Source organism: Rhinolophus sinicus, chromosome 17 (genome assembly GCF_057876585.1).
Source record: "Rhinolophus sinicus isolate RSI-liver-muscle chromosome 17, RSI-T2T, whole genome shotgun sequence".
NCBI classification, from domain to species: domain Eukaryota; kingdom Metazoa; phylum Chordata; class Mammalia; order Chiroptera; family Rhinolophidae; genus Rhinolophus; species Rhinolophus sinicus.
The window spans coordinates 39,051,394-39,077,421 of record NC_142517.1 but is presented as its reverse complement, the minus strand read 5'-3'; the positions used below and the strand labels follow the sequence as shown (position 1 = coordinate 39,077,421).

Sequence of the window (26,028 nt, the reverse complement as noted above, 5' to 3'; positions counted from 1 at the left end):
AAGTGGGAAATTACTAACATGTAGAAAGAGTGTTCAAAAAATTTGAGGAAGACACAAGACTGTCAGCTGATTTCTCAACAGAAAAATCAGGCCAGAGGGATTGGCATGAAATATTCAAAGTGATGAAAAGCAAGGACCTACACAACCAAGAGTACTCCACCCAGCAAAGCTATCGTTTAGAATTGAAGGCGAGATAAAGAGCTTCCCAAATAAGAAAAAGCTAGAGTTCACCAACACCAGAATTATATTTGCCAGAATTATAAGAAATCTTAGAGGAACTTCTTTAAGGTAAGAGAAAAAAAATCAAAAATATGAATAATAAAATGGTAATAACTACATATCTATCAACAATTACTTTCAATGTGAATGAATTAAATCAAAAGACAGGGTTGCTGAATGGATAAGAAAACAAGACCCTTACATATGCTGCCTACAAGAGACTCACTTCAGATTGAAAGACACACACAGACTGAAAATAAAGGTATGGAAAAGACATTTTATAAAAGTGGAAATGATTTTTTAAAAAGGGATATCAATACTTATACCAGACAAAATAGACTTTAAAACAAAGGCTATAGCAAGAAACAAAGAAGGACCCAGTAATCCCACTTCTGGGTATTTATCCAAAGAAACCTAAAACGCTACTTTGAGGAGATGTGTGCATCCGTATGTTCATTGCAGCATTGTTTACAATGGCCAAGATATGAAGGCAGCCTGGGTGTCCATCAATGGAAGAACGGATAAAGAGGAGGTGGTACATATATACAATGGAATATTGCTCAGCCAGGAAAGGGATGGGTTCTTGCCATCTGCAGCAACATGGATGGACCTAGAGGGTATTGTGCTGAGTGGAGTATGTCAGACAAAGAAAGACAGATGCAATGTGATTTTGTTTATATGTGGACTCTAAAGAACAAAATAAACAAACAAATTCATAGATACAGAGAACATTTTGATGGTTGCCAGATGGGAGAGAGTTGGGAGGTGGGTGAATTGGTTGTTACCAATTAGTCATGGGGATGTAAAGTAATGCATAGGGAATATAGTCAATAATATTGTAATAACTACCTGTGGTGCCAGGTGGGTACTAGTCAGGGAGATCACTTCTTAAATTATGTAAATGTCTAACTGCTATGCTGTACACCTGAAACTAATAAAATATTGAATGTCTACTGTAATTGAAAAATTAAAAAGGGGGGGGGGAAATGTGAAGGGGAATAAGAGGTCTAAATTTCCAGGTGTCAAACAAATGAGTTTCAGCATAGGGAATACAGTCAATAATATTGTGATAGCATGGTACGTTGTCAGATGGCTGCTGGACTTATCATGGTGATCACTTCTTTAGGTATATAAATGTCGAATAACTATGGTGTACACCTGAAACTAATATGATATTGTATGTTAGCTATATTTTAATAAAATCTTTTTAAAAATATTTCAGGAGGACACAGATATACCAAATGTGCACTATGGTACTCATGCAAGTTTTCTTTGAAATAATGTTCTATTCACATGCCCACAAGCATATTCACTGTAAATCATATGAAGAGTCAGATGATTCACGTGTTAAATAATGTGAAATAAACAGAATATTTCTGGGGAGTTAAACAGCTTAAATTTTTCCTTTTTATTCTTTCCCTCCAAAATTATCTTTTTATCTCCTTTTTTTTTCTACTCCCCTCCTTTCCCCTTGCTTTTTCCTGAATCTGTGATTTCTCTAAATATATCTATCTATATTTATATAGTATTTACATTTATTAAATATAGTTATTTATATTTGCCCTGAGTTGGTCATTGGAGCTCAAGGGTCCAACTGGGGTGAGGCTATTATACACTAAGGAAGACACATATGCACACTTTGGACCAGTGATAGCTTTGCAGCACCCAGGTTACGTTCCTCAAGTGTATGAAGGGTTGCGTTTAGAAAGAGAATGGTCATTATGTTTTTAGTATCTGAGACCACACAAAATTGAACATTTGTACTAACAAGATTAAACTGAATCAACAGAAATTTGGTGAGTCTCAAGAGAGAGAAGAGTTTTTCTGTTAGAATGATTAAAACTCAAAGCAAGTTGTCAAGTCTCTAGAGGTGTTTAAAAACATAATCTTACTTTGAGTAATTAGGTATTAATCTACCGGGATTCATACCATTGTAGAAAAGAATTTTTTAAGCAACCTGATAGTACTGTGCTTTTTGTGGTGGCAAATTTGGTTCTTCCCCACTGCTGTGCCTGGTTAAATCCGTTCTGCTTCTTAAGGGTCAAAGCAAATATCAGCTCTTCTGTGAGCCTTCCTCCACTTAACCTCTAACTGGATGAACTAATCGCTCCCCACTTCTGTGCTCCTGTTGTACTGGACTCAAAGCATGCTGCGCAGTGGCACGTCTCACGTGTATTATTCTTGTGTTTTGCTTCCGGTAGTGTATTATTCGGAGCTGTACAAGTTCTGTCCTTTCTTTAAAAGCAGGAAACTCACAGCCCCTGCTTGCCATCCCCCTCTGGTGGCCCCCAGGATAATGCATGCAATATGGTATGCATTCAGTACATTTCTGTTGGGTTTAACTGAATTACAAGTTAGTGTTTTTAATGCCCTAGGCTTTGAACTATTTGAGGGTTTTATTTATTATTGTTGAATACCCAAAGCAGCTTGTGAAATCAATATTATTGCTTTACAGTCATACCTTCTATATGTAACTAAGACTTTTTAACGTATTTAGAGCATGGGCTAAATTTAATATTTTTCCAAAGTCGGGTATTTCTAATCCTCAAAGAATTTTTAAAAAGCGTCATGCTAATAAAAACTGTGGCGAATAACAATGGAATATTTTTAAGTGTTTACAAAATCCCTTTTGTTGCCAGCACCTAAATGAACACATGTATAATATGCATCTGTACTTGGCACACTTTTGTTTTAGTAAACAAATATTCTTTTAGACAATCTTCTGTCTAAAAATTGAAATATAGACTTGGGAGAATTAACCTTATATATATATTATGAATGTTACTGAAGGAATGGTACCTTTTATCACTAGATTATACCTCCCCCACCACACTGTAAGTTCTTTTTTCGTTTTGCCTTTATACACCAGAATCTAGCATATTAATATAAGCTCAGTAAATGTTGTTTAAATAAGTGAAAGAATGAGTATATGAATGAGATCAAGCAAGAGCCACACTTCAGAATGACAGTAATATACATGTAATAATTGGCCTCACTGGAAAATTGTTTCATGGTTTTTATACAGGGAGAGAAACTGCACTCTAGAAAACAAAATACATTACCATATATTATTATCTCCTAAGGTTGTTATGATATATAACCTTAGCATTTCCAAGAGAGACATTTCCAATAAAGATTCTGACTTTAATTTTAGTTGGGGTTGCTGTGATTTCTGTGCAACCAGAATATTTCTCTACGTTCATCCCTTTCTTACACACAATGCATGATGTCTAAAAATTCCACCATTAAAAGTTATAACTATGTTTCTGGTTTGAAAGGCTGCAAATCTAAATGAACTAGGGCTCTTAAAAATATTTTTGACTTGTAAAAGAATAGAAAAGTTACTCATTCTATCCTAACAACAGTAAGCTTAAAGAAAGCATATGCTGTTTGATAAGGAAAATACAAAGACAATTACAATTACTTTTTCTGTGATTTAGATGACTAATTTTCTCCCTCCTTCCTCATCATCTGTTCAAGAAGGGATTTAGGGGATGATGATGCTCTTAAGGAAACAGGATTTGTCATTAGAACAGTGGGCTCAAGTCCTGATGCTGCTTATTCTGTGATGTGAAGCACAACACTTAACTTATTTGGGCCTTAGTTTTCTCTTCTACAAGATTGTGTAGAAAATAATCCTCATTCCACCAATCTCACAGAACTGTACAAATTAACTGAAAAGACACATATGGAAGAGGCATTGGCATGTTCCCTGAGCTGTGTGTTCATGATGGGAAGAGAAGGCAATATGATACTTCCAGTCAGGAAGCATCACTGTCGTTTCCCTGGAGCTGCCATAGGCAGCTCGACTTTTTCATGAATTCACAGATCTTTTGGATGATGACATAATACGATGGTTGAAAGGAAAAGAAAAAAGTCCTTTTCTTCATTGAACACCAGCCAAGGTTTCCTGTCTTAAGTGGGTATAATGCTTGTACAATAGTAAGATCAAGAATGTGCTTCAAACCATAATCAGTAGAGGGCATTATGCAAATTAAGCACACACATTATAGATACTGTAATTTCCAAACTAATGTTCTTCAACATATCATGTAGTGACTTAGACTTTAACCAAAAGTTTACCACTGCATTTAGATCACATTGCTAAGAACGTTGCTGAGTATAATTCTGGGTACATCACAGGACTATACTCACCAATTTACCCCTAAACCTGCTTTACATCCAATATTTCCATGTCTGTTGATGACATTACCCAAACCAGAAACTTAGAAGTCACTACTGACTCCATGCCCTTTCTCCCCTTTCAAGAATCCAGTTATGATTCTTGACTAATTTTAAACTTCTAAATCATTTCTTTCATTTTCTCTTTTCCATCACTAGTCAGTACGCTTTCTGGCTACTTCTTCTCAGCCACTGGTCAACGTGTGCTCCTCCTTCTCCTAAACAGTAAATGCCAAAGCACTCAGGCCTGCTTTTCTTCCCCCACCTCCCCACACTCTCAGCTTCTCTCTCATCCACCATCATGGCGTCAGTTACAGGACGCATATCCCCACATTTACATCTCCAGCTTGGACCTCTCCTGTGAACTCCTGACTTGTACGCCTAGAAGCCTACTCAGTATCTCTACTTGGATGTTACGTAGACACTTCAAACCTAAATACCCCAGATTGAATTTGTCATTTTCCCTCATACCTTTTACTCTTCCACTATTCTTTATCCCAGTTGCTTCAACAAGAAACCCGGGAATTCGTTTTGACTACCCCCTTTCCCTCCCTCTCCAAGTCCTTTTAATTCTCTCTTAAGTATCTTCAACCCCATTATCAGCACTCGATACATGCCCAAACTAATATCATCTCTTTCTTGGACACCTTAGACCCAACAGTCTCCCAACAGCTTCCCCTGCTCTCCCCCCACCAACATACCACCTACATTACCACTAGATTTAATGCAAACCTTTCAGTGCCTCCCCATTGCCTATGGGATAATATTCAAACTTCTTGGTACAACATACATGGCCCTGTATCAGGTGACCTCTGCCTAACTCTTCAGGTTAAACTCTCAGCCGTCTCCACTTCCCTGCATTTGATGCTCCAGAAATATCAAACTGCTGTAGTTTTGCGCTCACACCACATTTCAGGACTTTGTGTACATTCTTCTCTCTGATTGGGATGGTCTTACCTCTTGTCTACCTGCACACACCTCTTCAAACTGAAGAGTCTGCTCAGCCATCACCTTTCTTGTGGGTCTTCTTACTCCCCACTCTTCCAGAACAGAACTAATCATGACTTCCTCTGCACTATGTCTCCGAATTTTGTACAAATGTGAAATAATCTGTTTATCTGACTTTCTCTCTGACTAGTGTGGACACTTTTATGTGAGGAAAGGACCATTTTCATCATGATAGTGGCTACAACAGTGCCTTGCAGATAGCATGACTCTAAATTTCTGCTTGTCTTTGGATGAAGAAGCCTAATTTATATGGTGTAGTATATGACATTTTGGGTAAATTATTTCAAGTAATAAAATAAAGATTTTGTGATATTGCTATGTCATGTCATTAGGAGATTTTAACAAAAACGAAGTTAATCCTATGTAAATAGAAATGTTAACTGCTTGACTCAACTTATACCTTATTTCCTTAGAAGCAAAGCATTTTATTGACTCTTCTCTTTTTATCACCCTTTACAAACTACTATGAGTATGTCCTATCTTCCCTGTCTCTAACATAGATCCTAAATCTGTTGTATCCTCTCCATTTCTGTTATATTGCCACTCCAGGCCACCATCATCTCTCATCCGAATTAGTGCAGAAGCCTCCTGACTGGCCTCCTGTTCTCTACACAGCAGCTGGAGTGCTTCTTTTTAAATACAGATCAGATCCTCTTACGTACTACCAGCTGTAAAGGCTCCAGTTGCTTCCCATTGCACCAGGATGTCCAAACTGCTTATCGTGGCCTACACTGTCCTAAAGGATCTGCCGACCCACACTCATGCCACCTGTCTGACTGCCTGCACTCTACTCCCGCCTGACTAGCACCCTTTCTGTTCTTTGACCTCCTGAGCACCTCAGGGCCTCTACACTTATCCCTTTAACCTCTAGATTCCTGCATGGCTATCTCCTTAGTCATTCGGGTCTCAGTTCAAATGGCATCTCCTCAAAGAAGTCTGCTTCATCACTCAATTTAAAGCAGCCACCAGCCACGGGGTGTCACACCACCCTGTCCTATTTTCTTCATAGTCCTAATAGTCTAATCCCTGGGATTATTTCTAAACTTTATATACATGCATTCACCCACAAACTTATGCATCCCTATTTGTTTACAGTAATATGATTAACTATAATAGTAACTACAAAAAATATATATATAAAACGGTGATCTCAAACCTGGATGCTTGAAACACCCTTGAAGTGTGCCCTTCATACCATGTTTCCCTGAAAATAAGACCTAATCAGAAAATAAACCCTAGCATGATTTTTCAGGATGACATCCCCTGAACATAAGCCCTAATGCATCTTTTGGAGCAAACCTTAATATAAGACCCAGTCTTATTTTCAGAGAAACACGGTATAAATGTTTTCCTTTAACTTTAAACAGGAAACCAACTTTCTCCCAATAATCTTGTTTTCCATCCCCCGTTTATGATTACTTCACTTCTTTGGATCAGATTAAATTCAGATTACTATATTAAGGTGCAAAATTATATGTACCAGGCATTTTAAGGCCTTGATCAATAAGCTTGGAATTGTTCTCTCACCACCTCCGTGAAACAGTTCTTTCAATTGTTTTCCTTTTACATCTAAGGTTGTAGTTCTGCAGGTGAAGTTCTCTTTCCCTTTCTGTATTCATACCCTTTCCTCCCACCCACCCCCAGCCCTGCACCCCAATCTTTAATAGGAAATCTAGTTTCAAGTCCTTTTTCTGCTACCACTGACATACTGAAAGAATTTTTTTCAGATGGCATGTCCCCATTTGTCCATTTGTGTATTCATTTATATTAGTATAGACTCATGGATTTTAATTTCATTCAATGGTTTATAATCCATTATTATTATTCATTGTGATTCTAAATTTATCCCAGCTTCAGCCATTGGGAGATCCTTCAAGCTGCCACCTGTGTCCTTTGACCAGTCCCCATCATGTTTGAGCACTTCCCTATCTTCTGACACAATCACCTCGTCCTGTACTTTATCTGCCCCAGCCCTGGAATCAGTCTTTATTTTCCAAGGAGCTGTGGCAGAGTCATGCTTCCTTTTATTGGAGACTGAGATTTGGAAACCAAGACTTCGGTGTTGGATCTACTACTGGCTTGTCATTGCTTGAGCTATAAAAATTTGTAATTACTGATCTTCCTGTTTCTCATCATGGCTCAGGATCAAGACGAAACGGGGAACCCCAAGCGGGAGCTTTGCATCCGCAAGCTCTGCCTCCACATCTGTGTGGGGGAGAGTGGAGACAGACTGATTGGGACAGCCAAGGTCCTGGAGCAGCTCACAGGCCAGGCCCTTGTGTTCTCCAAAACTAGATACACCGTCAGATCCTGTGGCATCAGGAGATATGAAACGACTGCCGTCCATTGCCCAGTCGTGGGGCCAAAGCAGAAGAAATCTTGGAGAAAGGTTTAAAGGTGTGAGAGTACGAGTTACCAAAAAAATAACTTCTCAGATACAGGAAACTTTGGTTTTGGGATCTATGAACACATTGATCTTGGGATCAAATAGGACCCAAGCATTGGTATCTACCGCCTGGAGTTCTGTGCGGTGCTGGGTAGGCCAGGTTTCAGCATCGCAGACAAGCAGCGCAGGACAGGCTGCACTGAGGCCAAGTACCGAATCAGCAAACAGGAAGCCGTGCTCCAGTTCCCGCAGAAGTAGAATGGGATCATTCTTCAAGGCAAATAAATTCCCGTTTCTATCCAAATGCCAATAACATGTTTTCAGTAGAAAATAAATACATAAATACGTAAATAAATATATAAATAAGAATTTGCAATTATTCTCCTTCACCACATTTCAGCTAGAATTTCATTCCACTGCAAATCTGGTTCTAGAATACAGTAGATTTTTATGATCTTCTCGGTATCTCCATTTTAAGTCTGAATGGCCTAGTGCTTTGGACGGACAGATGCATCCCGCTGGAACTATTTCAGGTTTCCATTTGAGAACCTTCAGGAGGGAGCCCTGGGTCACAGGCGTGCAGTACAGACCTGTGTCCTCCAGAGTCCGCTGTGCTGCGCCTAGCGCAGCCTCAGATTTCTCAACCGTAGAGTGTCCGCAACACTTTGCAAGGACACCAAAGAGGGGGTACGTCAACGCTCCGACTTCCTCCCGACGCCGCCTCTGATTGGCTCCTGGGCACATAAGAAACCAGTAAATGAGCAGCCGGCCTTTGCAGAAACTTGCCGGAGGTCTTTGGGTGGCATCACCCCTTCGTCCTTGTTAACCCGCTGGGCTAGCCGACCCGGGAGAGGATGAGGTCGTCCTTTGTGGTGCTCACCGCGCTGGTGGCGCTGGCCGCTTATTACATCTACATCCCCCTGCCCAGCTCCGTGTCGGAACCCTGGAAGCTGATGCTGCTGGACGCGACTTTCCGGGGCGCACAGCAAGTGGTGAGACGCAGCCCAGGGCTGATTCTCTCTCCCTCCTCCTAAGCAGTATTTGAAGGGGGAAACAAAATTTCCGGACTGTGTCCAACGAGAATGCATATTTTTTCTGCTGCAGTGAGGCGATTGCTTTTTAAGGTGGTTCAGCCTGGCATTTTCAGTGTGTTGCCTCCTTGCTAGCAGCAGCGGGCTTGATCTGTGTCTCCCCGTCTGCTCTGGTGATGGAAAAGGTGAAGTTCTTGAATAGAATTTGACAACTGTTTAACCCTTCATCTGCCCTAAAGATTCCCCTCTTTCTTGGTTTGCAACGTCAAAAAACAATCTTTCAGCATTTTATAAGGCGCCCCTCCCCCGTTTTCGTTCTCCGATAGGGGCCGGCAGAGGGCGAGGTAAATGTTTTTTAGGACAGGTCTGGGGAAAACAAGCTCTCCTATCGGACAGTGCAGCCACCTTTAAAAACAGAAGCGGGCGCGGGTGATCTCCCAACATCCTCTGCCTGTGGATCTCTCCATTCCCGGGGGGCAGCAGTCAGGGCTCCGCTAAGCACTTGAGGAACCGCTCAGATCTCCCATTGCATGCGTGGCATTTCTCGGCATAGCCCAAGAAGGAAGGCCAGGAGGCCTAGCAGGATGGAGGACAGGTGGTGGAGACGGCACCCTCCACGGTGTTAGCATGATGCATTTGCTTTCTGCCTGCCCTGCAGCGTTTGTTTTATGTCCTTGACTGACGAGCAGATAACCTTTGCCTGAGCCAGGATACCCAGGAGTACCCTGACAGGGTAACAGTGCTCTCTACTGTATCATGAGTGTGTATTTCTTTTCCCCCACAGACAGGAAAATATAACTATCTGGTTTATTCTATGGTAAGAGGAATTATCAATATTTTTAGTGCCAGAGAATCTGACCTACAATCTACAGCCAAGGCTGAGCCCTATGACTGAACAGTATTTCTGAGCAGCTTACTCTCCCTAAACTCCTAACCCTCCTCCAAACCAAGTCTCCTCTCTTCCCCCATACTTAGGCTTTAATCTCAAGTTATTTTTGTAAACTCCTTTTTTTGTTGTTCTGTGTTCAGGAGTGACTAGAGAAGGGGGGGGGGGGGAATCATGATTTTCCTAGAAGATTGATGTTCCTTTTCCTTCATTCTAATTGTGTCGGGTTACATAGTCTCTGCTCGGGTTACATTTGCTCTATCACAAAGCCCCTTGACTAGGGTTTTGTAGCATTCCTAGCAGGGATTTGCTTCTCTTGAATCCAACCACCTTCTCCACCCCCAAGTTGCCTGTTATCTCCTAGGAAAGGTCTATGAAGCTAGAAACCCTCTTCCTTCCCTCCTGCTTACTATAATGTTGACATAGTGGAAGAATGACCATCCCCTTCTTTAGCGTTGATTCCAAGAAAGGTGGTCTTCATGTAGGAAGCCCTGCAATCCCTCTTTTCCTCCAGAAATTATGTAATTTGGGAATAACATCCTTCAAGGATTATGGTGTACAATGGTATTTACATGGAGTGGGTTAAATGGCCATCAGTAAATAAATAGGAAGTAGATAAGAAAAATAGTGACTAATAAGAAAAACAGGGGGGAGGGAGGGAAGAATAAAACTGCTATGTCAGCTGCGGAGATTATTATTTTTAGTTTAGACAAGGAAGTCTTCTGAGAAAATCTGAGTAATCTGAAAAAATCCAGGTTTAAAGCAATGCCTTTCTTCCCCGAGTAGGCTGCCAACCCATGAAAGGCAAGGCCTATGGATGCTATAGTCTTTTACAGAACGTGCGCCCAGCTAGTGTTTGAGAACGATGATGTATGTAATGGGCAGATCATGGAGACAGATGAGGTAACAGCATCCTCGCTACCACTGCAGCTAGGGAGTGGGTTTGCACAGAAGTGGCTCTCATCACTTGTCTTCAGAACTGTGAAATATCAGAAAGATCACTCAGACCACAAGGAAGCATATTCTACTCGGTAAAGCTATTTACCAGTGTCACTTCAAATTGTCCTGAGGAAAAGACAATGTGGCCTGTCAGTAGGTAAGAGCATGACTGTTAGAGTCATGCCTTCCTGAATCCCATCCCAGCCAGGCCACTTACTGGCTGTGAGTCCAGGCAATTTACTAACCTACTCTCATCCTCAGTTTTCCCTGTAAAAAGAGCCAGCCTTGTAAGGTTGCTGTGAAGTTTAGTAATGGATTTAAATGCCTGGAACTTATTGTAGTTATTCCACTAAGAGTTGTCCCAAAGGTCTGTTATGAATTGTGGGGATTCCGAAATCTGTGAGAGCGTCCAACTTTGTTGAAAGAATAAAACACATGTAAACTGGAAGCAATTTGTCTTACTGAAACCTGGAGAGCTAGCGCTAAATTGCATAAAGTGTGTTACGCAAATCATTTTAGTGGCAGTTGATTGGCTCAGTTACCAAAGTTACTGAAGCTACTTCAGAGGTGAAGCTTGCCCTACTTCCTAACACAGCAGGCTCCTACCGACCATCAAGAAATAGGAGGGCTACTTTTTTTATTCTGTTGTCATGGGCTTCACCCCTCCCACCCCTTTTATGTCCTTTTATCGTGTGCAGAGGAGTTATGTTCATTGTACTTTTGTTCCTTGGGGTCCTCCCGTATGACTTAAGAAGAAGCTACTTGGGATCTTTCTCTAAGTCATCTCAACACAGAGGCTACATTAGAGAGTTATCTCGGGAGCTTTGAAAAAATCCTGATGCCCAAATCACACCCTATACCAAATTTATTCAGAATCCCTGGGAGGTAAGTCCCAGGCATCAGTGTTTTTAAAAGCTCCCCAGGTGATTTTCAAGGTGCAGCAAAATGTAAGAACCACTGCTCTTTCAGATAAGTAAAATGCAGTGCAGATGTAGATATGTACTTTCCTTAAACGGTTCAAGTTATATTGCACACGTTGCTGGGAATAAGCCCCTTCCGATTAGCATGGGTTAGTGTATCAGATTAATTGGTTAATACTGTTGCTTTAAGAGTCTAAGGGGATAAAATACTAGCGAGACAAATTTCAGTGTTATAGCGGAGCCATCATAAGATTTGAGCAGTGGAAAATCACAAACAAAGAAGGTGTAGGAAGGTCAATGGGAAGAGAGGTATAGATAAAGACTGGGCAGCAGGAAACTGGAAGGACAAAAGGATGGAGTTCGAGGAGGTTCTGATGCTGATTTCAAATTGCTATGCAAGCAAAGATATTAAAAAATGGTAATCCCAGGACAGGTGAAGATACTGAGAAGTGCCCACTGCTGAGTTTGCAATATCCATTGAAGGCTGTAGAAGCATGTTTGTTCTTTGACCCAGCAATCTTTCTGGAGGAATTTATTTTAAGTAATCATGGATATAGGCAAAGATGTAGCTATAAAGATGGAAACGTTTTACAAGATCAAAAATCTTGTTCAACTAGAAATATGGGGGATCGCTTAGCAACCTTTTTAAAATCTTATCTTTAATTTTTTTTGTAGTATTATTTAAAAGAATGAAAACTTAAGGACAGTAAGTGATTAAGTAAATTATGGTAAACCCATATTTTAGAATACTAGGTAGTAAAAAATTTCACTTGTAAAATAATGTTTAATGGCCTACAAAAAATTTGTACTGTACATTAAATGGGAAAATGCTACAAAACTGCATATATGCCCCATTTAAAGTATCTTTCAAAATATATATCTTTCTATATATATAGGTACAGAAAAAGCAGAAGGAGATCATTTAAAATATAAGGATGAGGACGAGGCATAAGGTTACATCTTCAATTTACAGATGTATATATTCTCGTTTTTCTACAATGAACATGTAGTAAAAATAAATTATTTTAAAACTTTTTTGTAGTAAGTTTTTGTAGTAGGTTTCCTACTTCTAAAGTGGAATTGATGTGTACATGCATATCAGTGTGATTACTCTTTTAGTAATTATTCTATGAAGAAAATCAGATTTTTACAAAAAGACTGTATCCCCTGATACAGCTATCACAGTAGCATGCATGTTCATGCTCAGTCACTTAGCTGTAACGCAGGGTAAAAGCCTACAGTATAAAATTTAGGAGAAATGCTAAAATGACCTAAAAGAAACTACCGCCTACTGGAATGGAGAAGCCAGTTACTATAGACCTCCTATGTACCATTCAGAGGGGTGATAAAGATGGTGACTGAAGGTAATAATGGTACCTGAAGGGAGTTCAGAGCAAGAGCATGACTTGTTTTACCTCGGCCATCTCCTAACTTACCACATCTTATGCTATATCTGATGACATAATGCAACAGAGAGGTTGTTGAAATGGGTATTTCTGCTGAAATCATCCCCTGTTCTTATGGATGACAGTGCTTCTGGACTAGTTGAGCAAGCTTTTTCATTCTGTACAATGTCCCCAAGCTTATTGGAATCTAAAGTGATCTTACCTGAATTTCCTATGTATGATGTGCCTTTGGCCTATGTGGGTGTTGTTTAAATAACAGCTCAATGGGAGGCCATGCAGAACTCCAACTTGCTAACCACTTTTTTCATAACCATTTATGAACTGGAGTGTTGACTAATGTCAGGTAAATTTACCTTGAAAACATAGTACGTAATGAGTTTTGTCTACCGCCTTCCAGACTTGCCGTGATACATATTTCTTCGTGTAAATTAGATATTTCACCAACCACGATAATTTTCAGCTGATTCAATGGGATTTTTCTTCAAATATTTGGCAGCAGAAAGGCTTTCAGAGTAACTTCAGTGGCGGTATTTAATTAGTATTAGTTCTGACAGGTGAGCAATCTGATTTGGTCTTTATAGACAGCAACTTTTGGTGGATCCAATCAAATATTAAGGTCAGATTGATTCAGTCCCCAGGTGTGTTAGACAATGCCTAATTTGTAGTTTTCATTTTTCCTAGAACTCTACAAATACAGTCCTGAGCACAGAAATGCCATCATTATTATTATTCTTTGTTTTAATGGGACCTTCTATTTCTCACATGTGGCTTATGCTTGATCTAAGACATTTCTGTGAGATGTGAAAGTGCAATAATCATTCTTAAATGTTCTATTAATGCACAATTACTTCATTTAAAAGAGTGAGTATATAGTATATATTTACTTTTACTGCCAAGTGAAACTATGTGGGAATTGTCAATCATTTCTTTTCTCCTTCATTTTATGTTTATAAAGAATTAAGAAACGTAATTGAATTTCCAAGTGGCAAATCTAGATATATATTGCCTGCTGAATCTGTGTCATATTATGAAATTTTAACCATCTATTTTTCAGTGTTTACAAAATAAAATTAAAATCCTACCATTTAGAAGTCATCACTCATTCAATAAATACTGAACACCAATGCTGGAACTGGCGAAACAAAAATGGAAAAACAAAAACACACATACCTAATCTTGACACGTTTACCGTCGAATGAAGGGGAGATAGACCTATTGACAGTTACAGAGTGTTCACTTGGATGACAGAAGAAGTTATGGTAGAGGCATTTATGGGTTTCTGCAAGAACCTTAAGAAAGTACATCTAATGTCGTTCTGTGCATTGGGGACTGTTTCCCTTTCACATTAATATATCATCAGAATTATCAAAGTTACTGTTTACAGCAGAAGCACCTAACATCTATGAGGCATATAGTAAGCACCTACTTTGTGCCAGATACTAGAATGCTATGTGCTTTACATGTGACTCATTTACTTCATGCTATAACTCTATGAGGCAGATGTTCTTATTTTTCTTACAAAGCAGGAAACGGAAATGCAAAGAAAAGTAACGGGCTCAAGATGACACTGTTTGTAAGAGGTGGAATCACAATTCACCTCCAGCCTGTCTTACTCGAGCTCAAGAGCTTACCCATTGTACTAGGATGCCTTTCCATAGAAGCCAGCTCAGTGAAGGAGGTGGGGAAAGAGAAGAGAGAGGAGAAAGGAGGGTGAAAAGGGCATTCCAGCCAGAAGGGGCTTTTCAGTGGGAGAGGATGATAAGGAACTAAAAGTGGCTTAGCCTGGCCGGAGCATGAAGGTCAAAAGTCAGAGAGATGAGGCAAGAAAGAAGCACAGGTCAGACAATGAAGGGCTCTGAGGGCTAACAAGGAGCCACCAAAAGAATTTTAGCAGGGAAATCCCATGGTCAAATCTGTGTTTTAGGACAGTCTTTCTCACTGTCAGTAGAGACTAGAGTTTAAGAAAGCAAATAAAGCTGAGAGACCACGTAGGAAGCAAGAGAGGAGAGGAGAGAGCGTGAACTTATCAAGTGGGACTGGTTTGGATTGAAGCTGACCAGAGTTGCTGAAGGAGGCAACAGTGTGAGTGAAGGAGAGAAAGGAGTCAAAGATGACTCCTTGGAAAGGCTCTGGAGTAACTGGGTGAGTACTAGTGATGACTCGATTTAGGTAAAGGAGCAGATCTGAGACTGAACATAATAGAGTTTTGGACCTTGTTTTGAAGTGTCCTTGGGACTAGTCCAAAGATAGCCATTCATAAATATCTTGCATATACAAGGCCAGAGCTCAGGAAAGAGAAGTGGGCTGGAGATATGGATTGGGAGTGGTCTAGTGAAGGGGCGGTGGTAGAAGGAGTAGGAATGAATGTGTATGGAGTCAGAGTAGGATTGAGGGATCCTACCAAAAACACCCCAGGGGGATAGCAGTGGTGAGAGGAAGAGGAGGCTGGCCCTAAGAGAAATGAGACCTGAAAGAACCATATTTTTTATTATACCTTACATTTACATAACACTAGGATTTACAAAGCGTTTCACTAAAATTATCTCATTGTATTTTTCCAATATATAACTGGCTGGCATTAGTTATTTCCATTTGCCAAGTGAGTAAACTGAGGTTCAGAAAGGATCCGTGACACCCTCAAGATTGCATTAGTTATACCAGCAAAGGGGGAGTGGAATCTAAGTTCGTAGACTCCTAGTTTCGTGCTCTCACTGCTAGGCCAGGCTGACCTGAAAACGTAGTCCTCTGGGAGGGATCTGCCCTGTTTGTCCCTGGTGTTCTTTCTGACAGGCCCCTGACAGCCACGGCCTTGCACGTGGAAATGCTCATGATAACGCTCTCACAGGACACTGCATCCTGACCTTCTGTTTGAGCTCCCACAGTGAAATTATCAACACTAGTGTTTCCCAATCTTTTTTCACGCCATAGACTTGATGACATGTTTAAAGTATGCCAGGGGAAACTGGAGGAAATGGGCTTAAGTGACAGAAGTCACAAGATGTAGAAAGAAAATTCTCAAATAGAATGCCAACTTTGATACATTTTGAATAGTTATAAAAATGGCTTTCAGTTTTTACTCCTGTGAGACACCTAAACGAATATCTTGTGGCCCACCTGCAAACCATTTGTGGCATTTCTGTTAAGAAGCTCTCCTCTCTGTAGTTGATTATTACCGCTATTAAACACAGATAGATAACCCCCCAAATTGCATGCATCTAGGTGAGGCACATAATTCATTGTCCAAACCAGGACATTTGTGAGAGTGATAGGGGCTGCTATTACTCATCATGCCAATACCACTGACTGAAGCCAGAATTATATCCAGACAGATCTGGACAGATGTTTGACCTACATTTATTTGACTTGCAAACATTCAGCATTCTCAGGTCTCAGTTGTGGAATGATCCCTGTGCTCCCTGCTTTGCCCAAATCTGACTGCTCACCCTCCCATGAATGAGCGCCCCCTTACCCCTCGACTTCCTATCCCCTAAGTTAGCGGCAGAGTAAAAGTACTAAGGTCCTTAGCTGGCACGTAGGGCCTGCTGCAGCCTGGTAGTGCCTCTCTGCTGCATCTAGCCTCACAGTGTTCGTATCTGACACCGTTGCTCCTGTTGTCACCTCTGCTTCACATGCTCTCCCACTCTCTTACTTTGCCCAACATCGCCCACATCTTTCAACACTCATTCTAAAATCATCTCTTGGAAACTTCCCCTTTTGCCCCAGTCAGCCTTGCTTTCTCTTTCCTTTACACTTTGCTACTGTAGCGTTTTGTTTTTCTTTTACAGCCCTTATATGTTTCTTTCCTTATGTTAATATGTACAAGCTCCCCACCAAATCAGAATCTTTCTCACCTATCATAGACCAAATTTCCCTATCACTTGTTGTTTTGGTTTGGATGTTTTTCGGTTCTGTTTTGGGTTTTTTTTTGGTTTGAAGATCATTCACAATAGAGAAAATAGGAATTCATGGTTCCACTTTCTTTCAGTCTTCTGTGTTATACCATTTGCCCCAACGGGCAGACCTAATGCTTCATGTGCTTCTGACTCTGAACTTACCTAAAAAGTGGCTTTTTTGTTGTCCTTTGCAATTATTTTTGCAAGCCTTGCTGTTTTCTGGGTTTCTAACTTCCTCATAATATTTTTGCAGATTATGCTTTTTTTCAAATTCATAATGAAGTATGTGCCCGTTTCTAGCTAAACATTAAGTTATGATTACAGGCCATATCCTTAAAAGATTACTGGTGAATTCCCACATTCATTTGATATCATTCTACCTTTCCCTTTTCCTCTTGAATAGATAATTGATGAATGTCCCAGAAGAAATGTATTTGACCGACCCTCTTCTGTGCTATCTATCCCATAATATTTTCCCTGCCCTGGGATTCAAATGACCTTTTCTTTGATTGTTCTGAAGTCTACTTTTCTAAAGTGCAAGATGTTTATCTCACTATTCCTAGTTTATACATCAGATAAAGATAGTCAGTCTGTCCTAAGTTTCAGTCACTTCCATTTCATGGCACAGTTGGTGAGAAGCAAGTTCAAAGCAGCAGTCATCCCTGCTGCCTTGACTGTTTTAGCAAGGCAAGTCAATTCTTTTGCTTTTAGAAGATGACTTGCTTTTAATAGAATAAGATTTCTGGCACAAAGCCGCATAACAATGGGTCCATTTACTGAAAAATAAACACAACCACCTTGTGCAATAGTAGTGAATGTCCTCCTTGAACAAAATGGAGACTCAGTAAGGTTAGGTAACTAGTTCACAGACACGTGACTGCCTGGTAAGGCTGGCTGTGAACCAGGTTCCCTGGACTCCATAGCCCTTTAAACTATATTCCACAGCTTCCTGTTATGATTATTCAATGTCCCCTCCTTCCCTTCCCACTCCACACCCTCCACCATGAAATCTCTTGTACTACTGTGTTTCCCCGAAAATAAGACTTGGCCAGACCATCAGATCTAATGCATCTTTTGGAACAAAAATTAATATAAGACCCACTCTTATATTATATTATATTACATAAGACCCAGTCTTATGTTATAGTAAAATAAGACTGGGTGTTGTATTAATTTTTGCCCCAAAGGACGCATTAGAGCTAAAGGTCCTGCTAAGGTCTTATTTTCGGGGAAACACGGTAGTTGTGTGATCCACATTAAGAAGTGTCACATGGGAAACGAGTGTATTATGTATTTACAGATTTTAGTTCTGGAGGATATTAACATAACACCTTGAAAAGAGTTCCATGGTTCAATAAGACTGGGACATGCTGAGTTAAACAGGGTTGATCGGGATTTCTTTTTTAACTGCAAAATGTTTCAGAATTCCTACCATGTATGTGTATTTTGAATCTTAAAGGGAGAGTATAGAGTGAGTCCCAAATTTAATTGACTACACATCTTTATTTTACAAAAGAACGCATGACATTGATGGTATATTTATCAAATTTGGGGGACCGTTTTCATAGAGTTTAAGAGCATGGATTTGGGGATCAGGGAGACTTGTTTTCAAATCCAGGCTCTTAGCTGTGCTAGCTGTGGGGCCTTGAAGAGTATTTCACCTGTGAGTTTGTTTCCTGCTCTAATAAGTGGTCACAATATTTAGTTCGCAAAGTTATTTGAAGATTGTATAAGTGATGTGTATAAAGCTTTGTGATTTATCATCACCATCACATTAGTTACTAAGTAAAGCACTTGGAACAGTACCTGGCACATAAGAAATACATTTAGTTTAGATCTGATTTTCGGCAATTGTCTACAGTAAACTCCAATAGTAATATGCTATTTTTTATTCTTTTATTTTCACCATTATTTTTGTCAATCTGCTACTGCTCTCAGGTTTGTAGATTTCTATACAGGTGTAGATCTTCTTAACCTGGACTGCTGTTGGCTAGGTTACTGGATTTAAGTTCTGGTTTTAGCACGCATTAGGTTGATGCAAAAGTAATTGCGATTTTTGCAATTATTTTTAACCTTTTTGATCGCAATTACTTTTGCACCAACCTACTACTTACTAGTTGTGAGACTAGTTAGGCAAGTTACTTAAACTCTGTAAACATTAATTTCCTTGTCTATAAAAGTGGGATAATGATAGGACATCCCTCAAGGCTTGTTATATGATTAAATGTGATTGTGTGTATAAAACTCTCAGCACAGTGCTTGGTGTAGAGCAAGAACTAAAAACCCCTTCCTGTGGTCAAAGGTTTGCAGTCCGTGGGCTATTCTAACCAGGTATATGAATCATCATCATCATCGTCATCATCACTCACTCGTACTGTTCTAACCATTTTACATACATTTACCTCAATCTCTATAACAACCCTGTGAGGTAAGTACTATTATTCTTCCAATATTGTAAATGAGACATTGAGGAACAAAGGGGTTAAGTAACTTGCCCAAGTCACACACCCAGAGACAGAGTTCTAATTTAGAAAGTCTGGCTTTGGAATTCATGTTCTAAAAGCTGGAGAAATTGTATGTCTCTCAGACTATCACTATCTTATATCAAAGATCTCTACTGGGCTTTGCCAAGGTATCAATTTGTTTTAGAATATTGTGTGTCACCTGAAAAGAGGGTCTTTAGATGTTAGGGTACCTAAGATATACTTCGTGACATGACATTTTGTTATATAGAGTGCTTTACTTGAAGTCTGTCCCAGCGGTGGGTCATCTCACTACAATGTGAAGGTAATGAAGAAGTACTTGCAAAGCTTAGACTTATTTTGGTCAACAAAGGGCTTTGGAGTTGCTCAAATGATTGCCATCTGTGAGGCCCAGAGACCTGGCCTATACTTATGGAAAAGATGACTTCGACTGCTGAGTTATTAAAGGCAGGTGTCTTTAATTAGGCACCATCATAGAAGAAATTCACTATGACCTCTGTCATCTTTTAGTGGAGCAATCATTATGTGCCAGGAAGTAGGGTTATAACGATTCACAAACCAAAAAAACAAAAACAAAAAACAGCACCTGGCTTTCCTGGAGCTACAACCTGTGCCAAAAAATATAAAGGAAATTTGGAGAAATTTGTTGGCAGGACAATGGTAATTGAAATTCCATAAAGACGTGAAATCCCCTAAGGAAACAGTGTTGCGTAAGAAGAGAATAGTTTCAAACTTGCAGAAAAGAGGTGAAGCCAACAAAGGATACAGCCCCTGGGAGACAAAGAGGGAAATTGGTGAAATATAGTGTCAAAGAAACCAATGAGAAACACCACCAGGAAGAGGTCGACACTGTTTTGAATTCTCTGGCGAGACTGAGGAACATGAGGATGCAAACGGGCCCATCAGCTCTGCATCAAGGTGGACCCCTCAATGTATCAGCCACAAAATATACTCCCAGGCAACTGTGGCTTTTGCATTTCAGCATCTAAACCTGTAGCCTGTTAAGATTTCAAGGATACCCGCCAAAACTAATGTTTTGACTTAAGCAATCATTTCTTAATCATTTTGACTTGAGCTCTCATTTCTCTCAGGAAATAGCCAAAATATACTTTATAGCTTGTGATAAAACCTGAGATACAGACTATGGATGGCTATTACTGATATACTAAGTAGTTTTATGTATACACTATATATAATAGTTATTATACATAAATAATTATTTAGTACATTAAAAATATTTTTTTTTTTAAAAATGAGGGTGAAGGGATGTCATGCGAGGTGGCCTGCGGGGTCTCTGGTCCCACTCCCCGCGTAAGAATGCAGGACATGGCTAGGCTAAAAAGGAACACCCACGGAGCCATAGGTAGGGGAGTCATACCACTATAGTCTCACTGGTGGCACTACAGTCTCACTGGAGGCAGGATCCACACGACCTGCAACCTGCTGTCCGCTTCTCTGCCAACCAACCGACTGACTAACTCTCATGTCGACTCTCTGGACTCACCACCACAGCTGCGGCAGTTATCAGTGGCTAATTGGCTAACTGGTTACAGCTGATGGCCATCTACTACCCGAGCCAGCACCTCTCCACATGAGGCCGATAGCTTGGAAACTGCTCTCTGGGACTCTGTCCCCACAAGGGAATAAGAAATACAAATTGATAGTTACAAAATAGTCATGCAGATGTAAAGTACAGCATAGAGAATATAGTCAATAATATGGTAATGACTATGTATAGTGCCAGGTGGGTACTAGACTAGTCAGGGGGATCACTGCATAAATTATATAAATGTCTAACCACTATGCTGTACATCTGAAATTAACATAAAATCATATTGAATGCCAACTGTAACTGAAAAATTTAAATAATTTAAAATATTTATATAATTTCACCTTGTTTTAAACACTCAATTTTTTAATTATATTTTCTATTCAATCATTACCAGATTTACCACTGTATTTTACAAATGTCTTTGTTCAACTATTACTTCTTGCCTCTCATTTCTATTTTCTAAATTCAATTTACTTCTTTCTGAAGTGTATCCTTCAGCAATTTTTTCAGAGTGGGCCTCTGGCAAATAAACTAAATTACGAAAATAAAAAATAAAAACAGAAATAAAACAAGGGGAATGAAAAAGTGAAGTATCTGCCCTTCCCCATATAACTTTAAATTTATGTTAGTTGGTTCATGTATATGGAAACACGTTTTAAAATCTTACAGGCTAAATAGCTTTTCCTGTCTGCTTCAAAATAAGGTTGACATCAGATGACTATTACACTTGCTCCATTATAGATTGATGCCTTTTCATTCTATAGTCAGCAGTATACCATTGAAATGCACTGCTATGCATTTGCGGAGGACAGTGGGCCAGTATTTTACAGGTCACACCATGTGCCAGATTTGGGTGTTAGCAGCCACAGGAACTCCTATTGAGCAAAACCAATAATTTGTCAGTCTTATTTCCTCATCTAGCCAATTAAAATGGCATAATTCTGCAACTTAAGTGAAGCTATATCTTTCATGAAAAGAACAAAACTTTGTTATTGGTAATGTCTGCAAAGAGACCCTGTTTAGAAGTGATTTTCAATTACTTTAAAAATATGAACATGATTTCCTGACTTCATAAAAGCATATTTTGGGGTAAATCATAGAATTTTAACTCCTTAAAAAGTTGGATTTTTCATTTGAGTGTTGTCAATGGTTAAAGGTCTTTATACTGTTCTCTCCCCTGCCCTGCCCCAGCCCCCCCCACCCCCCACCCTTTTTTTTTCCCATTTTCAGGGTTGAGAGAATGGCAGGCAACCATGGGTAGCATTTTTAAGTTCTAATACCATCTGTGATCTTTAAAGTTGTTGCAATAAAGATTGGGCCTGTGGTTTTATGTGCCCATGGGAGAGCCAGGTTTCCTTAGGGTCGTTTTGTAAACCTTGAAGTTATACTTAAACGTGTAATGTTATACTCTGTTACAGCTCTTCATTTTGTTTGTTCATGGAGAAAACCCATGCATTATTCGTTTTCTAAAATGCTGATGTATTTCCAGTAGACATTTATTGATCACCTGGCATGTACCAGACACTGCATGTTCTAGTTTGGAAAATCCAAAAGGAGACAATTCCAACCAAGTTTATTGGGCGCTACAGTTTGTGGGCGCTGTGGGAACCTAGCAGAGGAAACCTCTGTATGTCTGGGGAACTCAGGCGAAGGATCCCAGACGAAGTATTGGCTGAGCTGACTCTGAAAGGAGAAGAAGCACATTAGACAGACAGGAAGGAAAGGCATTCCAGGAAGAGAAAACAGCAAGCACAAAATTTGGAGAACATGGCACATACAGGGAAGTACCTTTGTTGTTTCTGAAAGGTAGAAAATAAACAGTTTGAGGGAGATCTTTACATAACTTATCCAGGGGTGGAACTAGTCCTCAGTCTTGTGGTGTTAAGATATATTTCACAGTTTTAATGCTGGTAACTTTAAATAAGCTAATCGTAGGATTATGAAAGCATACAACTAATGTATGATTTTTCCAGAAAAAGTACTGCTTGGCAAATGAAGCTTTAAACTTCTTATTAAAAATATTCTCTGTTACAAACCCATAGAATCGTGTTTACAGTTTGGTGGCCAAATATACCATTTGATTGAAAACAATTAGTTTTTCTACTGTTGTTTGGTTTTAGTAGCTTTTGTCTGAAACGAAAACTGCTTTAAGTCAGTCTTTCTTGCTGTGTTCTGAATGCTCGGCTTCAGAAAGTCATTCCTCGTTTAAAGCTTGAAACAAACACTGCAGTTGTTGCATCCACGGTGCCTTATTTGAGACCAAAGCTGCCTGCATGTTTGTCAAACGGGTTGGGTCTGTGGTTAAAGAACCTGACCTCTTGTTTTAACCACCCAGGCTAGATTCCCTCTGCACTCCTATTTTCCTTCTATTCCACCCATTTCTTTATCTCCATAGAACACACTGCCATTCGCTATTGTCTGTTTAGTTACCCCTAAGTAATTTGTCTCCCTAAGTAATTCTGTCTTCCCTGCCAGGCTGGAAGCTCTGTGAGGGGAGGGAAGACATCTGTGGGCTTCAGCACTGTGGACCCAGCTCCTAAAATTACCTGGCACAAAGTAAACACTCACGTATTTGCTGAGTAAATAAATGGTGAGTGACCCAACCTCTCTGTACAGAGCAATGGTGATAACAGCCTGACGGGAAGTTTTCTCTGGACATCCGTTTCTCACATGAGACATTGTCGGTAGGATCAACCAGCAAAACAGGCTTGCTTTTGCCCTGGATTCCTGTTCCCTCTCCATAGAGGGAAAGTAAGAAAATGGTAAGGGGTAAGTAAGCTGCCTGGTTTTTCAGAAAGAATGAATTTAGAAGTAACGACCAAAGGAAACATAATTGGCAATATAGTCATTCACTGAACAATTATATTGAGTAGTAATTATGCACTAGGCAGTATGCTAGACCTAGGGGAACAGCAATAAAAAAGACAGATCTAGAAACTGATAAGGACACTAAGACAAGCCTCAAAAGTAGAAGCTTGAACTAAGTACCAGAGAGCATTGAGGCAGGAGTGACTGCACAAGGAATGAGTTGGGCGGAATACCTCAGAGGAGGGGATGTTTGAGATGGATACTGAAGGATGAACTGGAATTTGGCCATTAGGGGAAGCAGGAGAAATTCCAGTAGCTGATGACACCCTACAGTTCAGCCTTCTGTATCTTGGAGGAAAGCGTATAATGCATGGGCAAGACAGGCGAGTTGTGCAGGCAGAGATGTGTGCAGGGAAGTGGTGTGTGGGAACATGAGTAGGTAAAGGGTGTGTTTGGGCAGTAGGAGATGTCAGCAGCTGCAGGGTTCTTTAAATTCTACCATTCCTGGCTAGAATTCTACCATTCCTGGCTAGAAAAGTCACAGCTGCTTTACAGTTTTTTTCCCATATAAGCATAATTCCTTTAATAAATTAGAGAGCTGAATTGTTTTTTTATATACCAGAAGAGGTATATAGTTATACTACAGAAAATTTAGAAAATAGAAAATCTTAACTACAATCTTACCTAACACAGCCACCATTAGCTTTTTGTTATATTTCCTTTCAGTCTCTCTTTCTGTGTATATGTTGTCTTACTTTCCTCAGATGCCATCATACAGTACAGATAGTTTTATGTGCAACTTATTTTTCTTATCACTATACCAGAAGGTTGTACCATGTTATTACTGCATAGCATTCCCTTTTCTTTGTAATGGAGCATGTGCCATTTTTAATGTAACTATTCCCCTATTACCTTAGACTATTTAGTCACTTGCTATTATAAATAATGTTACAGGGAACATATTTGTATATATAATCTTTTTGTTTTTAGGGCTTTTCCACAAGAGATTCCACAAAATTAGAACTGCTAGATCAAAGAGCATAAATATTTTTGCAGGTCGTGTTTCTTATTTGCAAGTTATTTTACTATTGATATGGTTAATAGCAATGTGAGGGAATGCCAGTAGTGCCATACTCTTTCCAGCATGAACTGGTTTTTAAAAACTTAGCCTAAATGGATACTTTGTTTAATAATAATTTCCTTGAAAACAGTTGACATTAGAATTTTTGTTCATTCCTTCAGTGATTATTTATTGCACATCTACATTGTATGAGCTCTATTCTAAGGAAAAGGTAGTAAACAAGTGTAGCAATTTCTGCTCTCACATTCTATGTTTTTACACATAAAGAAATTTGCATTAAGAAAGTACTTGAGAGGTTAAGTATTATTGCAAAACTTATACAGCTGCTAACAGCTAAGAAAGGATTCCAACCTGGTCTTTTATTTCAATCCCATGGTGTTTCCAATTTGCTACACTACCCTCTGAAGGGAAAAATAGGGGCTTGTTAGCAGAGCGCCTGTTCCTCCAAGTGTCTTCCTCTAAACTTAATCTAATGACGATGCCATTGCAGGTACTCACAACATGTCGAAACCTCTTTTAGAAATTTCATTCCAAGCCATTTCATGAGGTACACGTGAACATCAGCCTCATTGCTTCACAGTCTCATCTTGTTTATGAACAAAATGCAATCCTCGGCTGTATCACACACTCTAATCGAGAAGAACTTTTGGCTTTTCCAGAACTCAAATTCAACCTCAAGTAAAGAGGATGTGTCCCCAGTCAGGGTATAGAAAGGACTACCAAAGTCTCTGAAAGCAGTTGTAAAAAACAAAACAACAAACAAACAAACAAAAGAACTTCAGTCGGTGTTAGCCCTGTGGGATCATACCTATGACCCCCACTTCTTGGCAAGGCCTAACGTGTTCTGGATGTCGCTTTGGTTTTCAGTGAGAGAACTGTCAGTTTCCAATCCTGCATGGGTTGTAGGGCTCTGCGTGTCCTGAGCACCCGTGGGTTACCACGTGTTTAACATGTATGTCAACCTCAAGGAGAAGGGCCAGTAACCTTTAGCACAGTATTGGGCACCTATTATTATAACACCTGGCTATAAATAGCCCGCTTCCTGGCATCCTTGGTGGGGGGTGAAGGAGACAGCATTCAGGCCGCTTGCACTTTCTATCATACTTATAGCATATATCATATCATATTATATTCTCTTTAACATATTTCCCTTTAATCTTCTAACTCTAATACAGTTAATTAGCTCAGAAAAATTAATCTTTATTCCCCATTTATTTTGTGATCCCCCTAAATT

The 26,028-nt window shown here is 39.7% G+C and overlaps 1 protein-coding gene and 1 pseudogene across 1 annotated transcript in view; both read left to right on the top strand.

Annotated features, from left to right (window-relative positions):
* Positions 1-7,543: 7,543 nt before the first annotated feature.
* Positions 7,544-8,080, top strand: LOC109449123 (large ribosomal subunit protein uL5 pseudogene; annotated as a pseudogene).
* A 362-nt stretch (positions 8,081-8,442) lies between these two features.
* NCEH1 (neutral cholesterol ester hydrolase 1) overlaps positions 8,443-26,028 on the top strand; it is a 59,259-nt gene continuing 41,673 nt past the window's right edge. Inside the window, exon 1 of the mRNA XM_019735037.3 lies at positions 8,443-8,787. Coding sequence (XP_019590596.2) covers positions 8,650-8,787 — 138 coding nt within the window. The 5' untranslated portion in view covers positions 8,443-8,649. The remainder of the gene's footprint in view (positions 8,788-26,028) is intronic.